The 11209-nt window shown below is 39.4% G+C and overlaps 1 protein-coding gene across 1 annotated transcript; it reads right to left on the reverse strand.

Moving 5' to 3' along the window:
* Positions 1-1964: 1964 nt before the first annotated feature.
* MRPS30 (mitochondrial ribosomal protein S30) lies at positions 1965-8994 on the reverse strand. The gene is made up of 5 exons (XM_038535147.1): positions 8378-8994; positions 6866-7011; positions 5846-5951; positions 4322-4498; positions 1965-2330 (listed from the first exon to the last, which is right to left on the reverse strand). Exons 1-5 carry the CDS (start codon positions 8961-8963, stop codon positions 2059-2061), a joined length of 1287 nt encoding a protein of 428 aa, XP_038391075.1. The 5' UTR covers positions 8964-8994; the 3' UTR covers positions 1965-2058.
* Positions 8995-11209: the final 2215 nt, after the last annotated feature.

Raw genomic sequence — 11209 nt, forward strand, 5'->3', positions numbered from 1 at the left:
TATTACAAGAGAATGAGAAAATGAAACAGGTGCTACCAGAAGTGTTAAGTATTCAAAGGATGGGATAATTAAACACAATTAAATATAATCAGCTTAGGGAAAGCAATGGCATTTCAACTGAATCCTAAACATTTTAATTACATAGAATTTTAAATCACTTTTGAATGCATTAGTTCATTTAATCCTTAAACTCCATAAGATAATTTTGTTTTATGGGGGCAGAAAATAAAGGATGGTAACTCAAAATGCCCAAGGTGCAAAGAGTTAGGAAGTGAAAGCTAAGATTAAGAGAGGTATCACTGTGCTTGGAGCTCAGTAGAGTTGCTCTCTATACATCTGCATTTTTCCATTAGAGACAAATGGGAACGCAATACATGGATTGAACACACAGGACCAAAGGTAGAAAGCAATATTGCAAGCTCTTGAAACTGCTTAAACAAAAAATGGTGGTGTGAAATTACATGGCTTTCTGGGTAAACTGACAATATGTGCTAAAGATGGAACATAACACAGTACCTTGCAAAGGAAGTCTTTGGCTGAATGGCATCTTTCAGATGCTATTCCTTCAGTTTAGCAATCATTTATGGCAATAATCCCTAGGCTTCCAGTTGAGGAAGCCAATATAACTGTGGCCTCTGTCTTGAAAGAGAGAAAGGGGAGAGGAGGGGAGGGGAGGAGAGGGGAAAGGAAGGTAGGAGGGAAGGAAGAAGGAAGGAAGGAAGGAAGGAAGGAAGGAAGGAAGGAAGGAAGGAAGGGAGGGAGGGAGGGAGGGAGGGAGGGAGGGAGGGAGGGAGGGAGGGAGGGAGGGAGGGAGGGAGGGAGGGAGGGAGGGAGGGAGGGAGGGAGGGAATAAGGTTGGTTATCTGTCATATGACTGCAGTACCTAATGGGGTGTTGTTTTAAATATTCACAACAGGAGGTCATGTAAAATAACGAGCATGATTATACTAAGGTAATTCTTCTCACTATAAATGTTCTGAATGAATCTTAATTCTCAACAAAATTAACAATTTTACTGACAACTGATTTTGAAACATAGCAAACCCAGTTTCCTAATCTTGGTGATAGAGCAAAACACAAAATATGTTAATATTACTTTTTTTAAAGATTGCATTTATTTTATAGAGAGAATGAGCATGAGCAGGGGAGAGTAAGAGGGAGAAGCAGACTCCCTACTGTACAAGGAGCTGACGCAGGACTCAATCCAAGGACCGAGATGATGATCTAAGCAGAAGGCAGACGTTTTACTGTCGGAGCCACCCAGGCACCTTCCCCCCTTATTTTTTTTTAAAGATTTTAAGTAATTTCTACACCCAACATGCGGCTCAAACTTAAAACCCTGAAATTGTGTCACATACTCTACTGAGCGAGCCAATCTGGTGCCCCTGGGTCAAGTATCTCCTAAGTACCATGTGCCATGTGTTAGGTGCTGGCATTACACAAAAATTCTGTGCTTGTTAATGTTACTTCTGAGTGCTAAGAACCTAAGTTTCAAGTTGCATATAATTCATCAGTGTATTATTAGTTATCTGTGAAATTGTAGAAGAGTCTCACTCAACTCCTCCAGGCCTCAGTTTCCTCTACTTGCAAAATATTGTTGATGGAACAGTTTTAAAGCAGTTTGAGTAGGACTTGATGGAACAGTTTTAAAGCAGTTTGAGTAGGACTCTGAAAGTGCATCGTCTTATCAATGAAGAAATTAGAAAGAAATATCTAACACATCTACATATTCTCAAACTTTTGAATTACTGTCCTTATATTAGTTTCAAAACCACATGCAACAACTACCAGGTATTGCAGACAGCTCAACCGATCTGATCAGTCATATAGGAATAAAATTACCTGAAAATCAACATACTCTATCTAAAATTAAGTCTTTCAGTGTGTACTCTGAACAGGATGAGAGGCCTAATCACAGGTTAACATAAGAAATATTTGTCTCAAAATAATGCATTTGACAAGTCTCATCATTAAAATTCCTTTTATTTTTCCTTCAGAGAAAATGAAATATTCCTGAAGTCCTGAATCAATTATTTCTTCTTAGTTTTCCAGCAGCTGTCATTTGTCTTCTTTTGGTCTGTTCAGTAGAAAGTGAACTATCTGAAGTAGGACATCGTCATTAAAACCTTTCACATTATTATCCTCAATTGTTTCATAGAGAGGTTTACTTTGTGTCCCCCAACATATATTTTTACGAGGGTTATTTTGATCAGCTTGTGTAGTCAGTGCCAAAGTATTTAACTGGTAGCAGAAAAAGGAAAAGTACTTTCCATCTGTGATCACGCCCTGAGAGACAAAAGGCCGAGTAACATCTGCTTCACTCCAAAATCCTACAGAAAAAAGTTATATTGAAATTTACATACAGAATACACTTTACCAAAACAAAACATTTGCACATTAGAGGGTATCAAATATTCCCTATAACCTAGATATTTTACCTACCAAATTCCTGAAGATCTCAAAGTTTTCCTCATCTTCTCCAATCTAATCCTATATTCTATTTCTGCATCAAAAATTATTCTCTCCCTTCTAATATCCCCAAACTTACAACACATTCTCAGAAACTTCAGTCTTCAACAGCTTTCTACCTCAAGTCACTTTATTTAAAAAAAAAAAAAAAAAAAAAAAAAAAAAAAAAGGCAGCAAGATCTTTCAGTGCAGATCTCCCCTACATCTGGTACTAACTACCTTCAAATACACTCATTTTTCTGGTACGGTATCATCTAGCACCTAATAACCATTATGGCCATTTACTTCACCAAATCTATAAAAAAAAAAAAAAATACCATCAGAAAAAAAAAAAGGACTTTTTAAGGACTTCAATCACATCCTCAAATTGTTCTTCCTTCACATATTCTGAAATTGGTTTTATGCCTTGGTGTCGTGTCATTGGTTGCAGGATGCTTTTAAATACCTTTACTACTCAAATTTTCTGGCTGCTTCTTCTTCTAGATTGACTGGCTTTAACACTTTTAAATCCCACTGCCAGGCCAAGCAGTTTTTTTTTCCTTCTACATATTTTCTATCAGCCTTAATGAAGACAGTCAATGAATAATATGGTTAGCACCTGTAATTAATTATAGGAAAAAAGCACTTTACGTTAGACATTCTAACTAACGTCTTTGAGAAATATTCCTCCATTTCTGCTTCATTCTTAATCCTATTCTTATTCTCTCCATTTAATTCAACAATTTTGAGTAAAGGATTAATAGAAATTATATACATATATATGAAGAAAAAAAGGTGAGCCTAGAAATAATTAAATCTGTATTAAATTCCTCCTGGGAACTCATATAGGATTAATCTGGTTACACATTACAGTTTATTACTTCAGGTTTTGTAATAAAATCCAAATGCCTCCCAGCAGGCTCTCAAAGTCCTCTTGATATGGCCTCTGGCTTCCTTTATCTCATCCTGCATCACTCTCCTCTTTCCCTTTCTTCATTGTTCTTTAAATACTTCAAGTCCGTTCCTACCTCAGAGACTTTTACTTGTATTCCTTTTGCCTGGAAGTGTCTTTCCTCCAAGTTTATGCTTAGGCAGCTATTCAACAGTCAGGTCTTTGTTCAAATACCACTTTTTAGAGACCTCCCCTCAATTACTCCATTTATTTTTGTTTTTGAAAATATTTTATTTAAATTCAATTTGCCAACATATAGTGTAACATGAATTACTCCAGTTAAATACATTCAGCCCCTTATCTCATTTATACCTATACCTTGTAAGTCATTCTATCCCTTACACAGTATATTTCCTCCACACTACTACCACTAACTAAAAATACTACATGTTTATTATCTTTTACTCTCCTCACTGTAAGTTCAGTGACAGCAGGATCTGCCTGCTTCATTCAACACTACATCTCCAAGGCCAACACTGCTTGGTTCCAAAAAGCATTCACTATTTACTGAATGAATAAACAATCTCTTAATCCACATCCTGCATAAAGCCTTCAAAGATATTATACAGAAGAGTTGTGATTTAATATAAAATTAAATCCACCAAAGCACTTCTCTTTCCAGCATCAGAGAGCTGCTATGATCTCCAGAGTTGACTTAGTTGGCTATAGTCATTCACATGCCTAAGGGCATCAGAAAAAATATTTACACAAAAGCGGTCAAAGTAAAAGATTAAAAAAACTAAACACCACTTGCCAATTGCAAATGTAAAATATTTAATTACAAATTTTAAAACTACTGTATTTTGTCATTGAAAGTTTTCAAAATGTTAAGATTCAACTTACACTTAACCCAGAGAAACCACTAAATTCTTAAAATGTCACAGGTATCTTCCAAGAATAATGCCATAAAATTAGTTTTACCTTGATACATAGCTTGTGCTCCAGTCCACGCAAAGAGGCTTGCAATAGCATTAGCTCTAAAAACAACTTCTATCTGATCAGCACAGTTCCTTTTCAAAAGCCTTTCCCTTTTTAATTTGTCAGGTAATAGATGAAACTGTGTGTGACCATAACAATATGGATCTGCTGTCTTTGAGCCTGAAGAGCAAAAAAAAAAAAAAAAAAAAAAAATTTTCAGATGAAATGTGCATGTGAACATCTGGAGCATACGTCCTTAGTTTTTGCTTCAAACTCATCTTTCTCCTCTACACGTTGTGTGATCAGTATTCAAAATACACAAGTGGCAAAGTTGATTTACTTCATTGGTTATAGAATGAAGTTAAACTTCACGTGAAAGTACAACCTGCTAGCTATCATCAAGCCCACTATGATGACACAGGATAAATCAAAAGAATGTATGTAAATTTATTTAAAATTCCCTGTTCTGGGACGACTGGGTGGCTCATCGATTTACCGCCTCCTTCCAGCCCAGGGCGTGATCCTGGAGTCTCAGGATCGAATCTCACATCAGGCTCACTGCATGGAGCCTGCTTCTCCCTCTGCCTGTGTCTCCACCTCTCTCTCTGTGTCCTCTCATGAATAAATATAATCTTATAAATAAATAAATAAATAAATAAATAAATAAATAAATAAATAAATAAATAAATAAAATGAAATTCCGTTAGTTTTTTCAAATCTTTTATTCATCTTTGGGAGCTACGTTATTTTCCTTGTCTTATTCTCCAAATGATAAAAACATTTCATTAGTCTCCACCTTGTTCCTAACGTTTTTTGGAAAATTATTTTTATACTATATTTCCACGTAAGGAAAATGAGAGCCAATACTTCATGAAATGCTGATATTCTTGACTTTAATAGTAAAATCTTTTCAATCAAAATTTCCCATAATTCACACTCTAAGACCACGATGACACAGAAGGGGCTGATAAAATACATCTGGAAGACTAGTATAAAGCTAGTTTCTTAAAATTTTCAAGTTAACTATAAATTAATAGACAAAAAGACAGCAAAAATATAAGCTACACAAGGACAGACACCAGGCCTTATTAATTTTTATATTCTTAATGGTTCTCACAGTGTGTGGCATAAACAGATTTTATCTATCTATCTATCTATCTATCTATCTATCTATTTTCAAACAGAAGGTTTTAATAAAAAAGCCAATCACTGCCTCAAGTCTGGTCCTTTACTGGTTTACTTTTGAAAAAAGACAAATTACTTTTTCTGCATAATATATCAACAAAACCTAACATGTAAAACTATTTTTTAAAGTTAAATGCTGCTAACTCAGTAGAAACAAAATTTTAAATGGTGAGCTGAAAGAGTATTTTTCCCCAATTTTCGTGCATATTGCAATAACCTGAGATTATGAATTACATTGCTTGTAAACTACCTGAACCTCTTCGTCATCAAGAATTATATGGTACATCTGCACAGGAGCCTCTGTACACAATGATGGCACAATATTTCAAAAGAAAAACTTACCAATAAATACTGTATTTTCAAATTGTCGTTTGAATAATGGAAGTTTGTCTGGCTTACAAGTCATAACAGGGATTTCGATGGGTATAGAATAATCCAGTGGCACAAACTTAAAGAAAAAGAAGAGTCATAAATAAATTCACAACAACAATAGTATAGTGTACATATTTTACTCACATTCTTTATAGATTTAAGAATCTTAAAATAAGATATTTTTCACAAAATGATTTGGTAACACCACCATCTATCGGGCCAAATCCAGCCAGTCACCTGATTATACAAATAGTTTTATTGCAACACAGTCATGCACATTCATTTACAAATGGTATGTAACTGCTTTTACACTATTTAAGAACTAAGATGAACAGCTGCAACACAGACTTATGGTCCCAAAGCCTAAGATATTCACTGCCTGGACCTTTACAGAATAAACGTGAGAGAGAGAGAGAGTGTGTGTGTGCATGTGTATGTACAGACACACAGACATCACTCAAATATACTTATTTTCTCCAGAAGAACCATAAATATAAAAAATGACCAGCTTACAATGATAAAAATGCCTTGATTTATGATTAGTGTAGTGTATTATAAATTACAAACATAAACTACTATCAATTATTTATATATATTTTTAAAGATTCTATTTATTTCAAGAGTGAGTCTGTGAGAGGACGCAATGGGGGGAGGGGCAGAGAGAGAGGGAGAAGCAGACTACTTTGCTGAGTAGGGAGCCCAGGACCAAGGGCAAGATCCCAGGATCAAGGGATCACGGTCTGAGCCAATGGCAGACGCTTAAGCGAATGAGCCACCCAGGTACCCCATGTTTTTATCGTAAGAAAAGATTTGTATGGTCCTCAAAACTGACGCCTTAACCCTGCTTAAAAATGATTGACATTTGAGAACTATACATACCATAATAGGTTAAAAAGTGAAAAAGCGTTTATCCTACGAAGCCCATTACTTAAGTTACCTATGACATTTCCTCACCAGATGTCAGTAGATATACATGCAGTAATTCCTTACCTCTGGCAGTTGTTTGGATATTCGAATCTGGTTGTGTGGTTTATCATTTATTTGGTATCGTAAAGCATCAACTCGACCTTTCCGATGACCCTTAGAAATAATTTCTTCACCTCGCAACCAGTAAAAGTGAACTGGGCGCTTATTATCTGTCAAAAGATAATTCAAAATTTTCTTATTTAATAATTTAGATAAATTTGGTTATTATTTGAATACCAACAATATAGAACTTAAGAATAATTGTTCAAATTAAAAATGATCAAAAATTACATTTGATGGAAGATGGAGTCTGGGTTATATGATGATTTACCTTAAGATGACTGTGACTTAATGCTCAAACATTTATTGTCTAGTTGTGCCATCCATCATACACAAAACACTGTAATGGAAGAGGTGTCTCAGTTAAGAATAAACTGTAAAGGAAATAAGACCAACAGGAATATCGCTCGCCAGAAATAAAAAGTTTTTATAGGAGTCACAATTACTAAATCAATCTTCACAATAACTCTCAAAGGAATGTACAGTTGTCATCACCTCCATTTTTTTTTGTAGAGGGATCGGAGTCTTGACAAAGTCAAGTAAGTTTTCCTAGGCCAACAATCAAGAGTAGTCAACATCCACCAGGCTTCTCTCAAGACCACTTCCTTCCCAACTGAGACAGAAATAACATGCACACTACAAGACTCAGTTGAGCACACACCTACAGTTATCACATTAATTCAACAAATATTTATTAAGACACCTACCAGGCGGTAGATCTAAAATAATCAATACCTTGGAAACACGTATTTTTAAAACTGTCCGTTAATGTTTCATGACCGCACGTAACAGTTAATAGAAGTTGCTGATTGTTTCCTGGGAACCCAAAATGGCTAGGTTTGAATCCTGAACTCCCATCTACCAGCTACAGGTTCTCTGACGAAGTTCATTTTACCTTTCTGTACCTCAGGTTGGTTCTTCCCCCATTTATAAAACAGTGCTACCTCCTCTAAACGGTTACTGTGAGGTTTAAATTGGTTGGCACATACAAGATTTAGAACGGGGCCTGGTACATAGTAAGTACTGGGTAAACGCCAGGTATTTTAATCAGCATCACCTTCAATGTCCACAATCCTACAATAAAGTACTACTACTGTAAATCTCCTCTTGGAAATGAGCAAAAGTAGGCTAAAAGAGGTTCATGAGCTGCCATACAGTCATGTAACCTTTTGGTGGAAGGGCCAAAGCCAACAGCGCCAGGCCTGTCCCTTCTGCGGAGCAACACTGCTCTTCCATTTGGCTGGACCTTCACGAAGCAGAAGGACTGGAGTCGTGGAAGGTTGCACGGCTAGTAAGTAGGGTAGCAGCACAGGCCCCAGAACCCAGGCTCCAGATTCTTGGCGCAGGGACTGCATTAAACCCGGGGGGCGGGGGCGCCCAGCAAGGCGCGAGGACTAGGGGAAAATGAACAATGCATAGAAAGGAAGAGGCGCAGTCCCCACCTCCCCGGGCCGGCGTGGCTGCCGCAAGGCTCACCGAGGGCGGCGGTGGCCAGGACGGGGTTCTGCGCGCTGAGCAGGCCCACGAGGGCGGCCACCAGCTGATCCAGGAAGGGCGAGGCCAGAGCCTCGCGGTCCCCGTAGACCGGCGGGCGCCGCTTGCGCCGCAGGTAGAAGTGCTCCTGCAGGAGGCCGTCACACGCCGCGGCGCGCAGGGCCTCGAGGTCCAGGGCGGGCGCGGGCGCGGGCGCGGGCTCGGCGGGCGGCGGCAGGCCCGACAGGAAGGCGGTCTTGGTGAAGCCCTGGTACCAGCGGTCGGCGTTCAGGGCGAAAGTCTGCGGATAAACCACGTACTTCGTGAACTGCATCTTGGTGAGAATTCGCAGCTTCTCGTCCACCGACTCGGCCGCGTGCACCGACGCCTGCCACCGCTCCACTCGCCGCTGGCGTGCCGCCTTGCTCTTGGCGGTCAGGGAGGCCACAATCGGCGGGTAGCGCGCCACCGGGGCCGCCGTGACATCGGGGGCGGTCACTTCTGGAGCCGAGACGGCGGCCTGGGCCACAGTGTGCAGCGAGGACCCCCGCCCGCGGAGCGCGAGCCTGGAGCACCTGGCCGCCGCCATCTTTGCCCGGGGGTGGGGGTTCGGGCCCGGAAGTTAACCTCAGCCCTCGGCGCGGCGCTCTGGCCGTAAGGACCAATCGGAAGCGGCATTTGAGCCGGGCTTGGGGAGGCCGATTCTCAGTGGGCCTGAGGGGTGTTGCGTCATTCACTTCTTAACCAATCAGATCACTTCTTCGACTTCGTTTCCTGCGCGCCGGGGCGTTTGTAGGCCGACGGCGGAACCTGCGCGCGCAGGTAGGTTTCCCTCGGGCCTAGCGGGGAAAGGGGGAAACTTTCGCGGTGGAGTTGCGGCCGCCCGGGTGGGCCTCTTGTCAGATTTCGCTTGGAACGTTCTGCACCGGGACCTTTAGCCCTTGGTTAAATTTACCGGTTTCATTTGTGTGAGGCGCAGCCCACCTCGTGTGTTGGTTCTTAGGGTTGGAATTTATTGAAAATAGTGTTTTAACATGTTTTATTGATAATACATGCTCCTTTTTTTTTTTTTTTTTTTAAATGATGGAAGCATCGTTTACAGGTGACCACTGCTAATCTTTGGGGAAAGAAATTCCATGTTTCTCTGTGCTAAATGATACATAATTTGTTTAATTTACTTTAATTCCTTTAATTCACAAAAGGGGGAATATACGCTCACTTGGATTTAACGAGGGGGGGGTGCAAAAGAAAATAACAATAAAAATAATCTAAAGAATTGTGTTCGTATTTTGCTCTGTATTAAAACTCACTATTGATCGCACATGAGTCAGTTCCTGCTAATCTGTCAGCAATTTGGGGAAAGGAACTGTTTTACTTTTAATCCTTAGCAATCAATCAATACCTATGCATAGGGGGTAGTCACTAAAAACCTGCTGAAAAAGGTCCCCTAAATAAAAATGTAAGCTCATTTCAGGTCATCTAATTTATTGACTCTATCTTTTATAGCCAAGACCTGGAAAAATACTTATTTGGATTTATTGCAGTAATTTTTGAGGGTATTGAAGACCACACATTTTGTCGCTAAAAGGAAGTTATGCCTTTGCGTTAGAAGTGATGGTGCAATTTAACTATGAAGTTGCAGGTCTGTTAAACTGACATTTAGAAATACATACTTGAAATTCATTACAATAATACCTTCTGTGAGAAGTTGCTAGCAGAATCTCAAATATCCTTTCGACATTAACACAACAAAAGGAGGACATAAAAGAGTTAAGATCCTTAAACCTTATTCAGTATTTGAAAGATGAAAGTGAGGTGCTCAGCATTATCTAAATTGAAGTGACACTTATTTGTGTGAAAAAAATAAATATATCTCATATGCTTTTATACTTATTTTGGTCAGTGAATCAAAATAATTTCAATTTATCCAATATTTGCTGATTATCAACATTATGAACCATGGAGGGAGGCTCTGGGAAAGGAAAGAACATGCGTAGTGAAGGTTGGGGCAGGACCATATAGTATAAACACAAGAGTATACGGGTGAGAAAGAATCAAGCCTGGGCCATGGAAGTAAGTAGGCTTTCTTTTTAGTATGATCCAAAGCTTTTATATTAACACACAAAGAAAGTCATATAGCATGGTAAGAGCAGTATTGGGACTGAAATCCAGTTACCTGCCTCTGTCAGTTTTATTCAATGAACAGTTGTGTTAGGCGGTGAACTAAGTGCTCAGGGTACTGTAAACCAAACAGACGAAAGCTTCACTCTAACAGAAGGAAACATACAGTGCAATATAAAAAATTAAGTAAATGATATGATTTGTTAAAAGTAGGTAAATGCTATGGGAAAAATAGGGCAAGGGAAGTAAGGAGCATCAAAGCAGTCTCCAGAGAGAGGGTTTGCTTGAAATTTAAAGGGTGTGGTCAGCATCACACTCATGGCAAAGATGACACTAAAGGCCTGAAGAAAGTGAGGAAGGGACTGAGGCCATTATCTAGGGAAGGAGGATTCCAGCAGGAAGAACAGCTGGTGCGGAGATGCTGAGATGGGAACCTGCCTGCTGGGCTCAGGAACCAGGAAGGAGGCCAGTGACACTGAAGGAAAAGATAGATGGTGGAGCGTAGAAGGAAATGGGTTAGGAGGAAAAGGAGCCAGAATTTGGAGGTTCCCAGAGGCAATTGCTAGGATTGTTAAGGCTCTTAATAGTCTGAGAGGAATGGGAAAGCATTGGACATTTCTACTCAGAGGAAGGTCCACAGTATGATTTAGGTTTTAAAATAATTACTCCATGTATTAGGCAGTGATGTGCTTAAACAACAGAAATTTATTCCCT

The sequence above is a fragment of the Canis lupus genome, chromosome 4 (assembly GCF_011100685.1).
Source record: "Canis lupus familiaris isolate Mischka breed German Shepherd chromosome 4, alternate assembly UU_Cfam_GSD_1.0, whole genome shotgun sequence".
Lineage (NCBI taxonomy): Eukaryota > Metazoa > Chordata > Mammalia > Carnivora > Canidae > Canis > Canis lupus.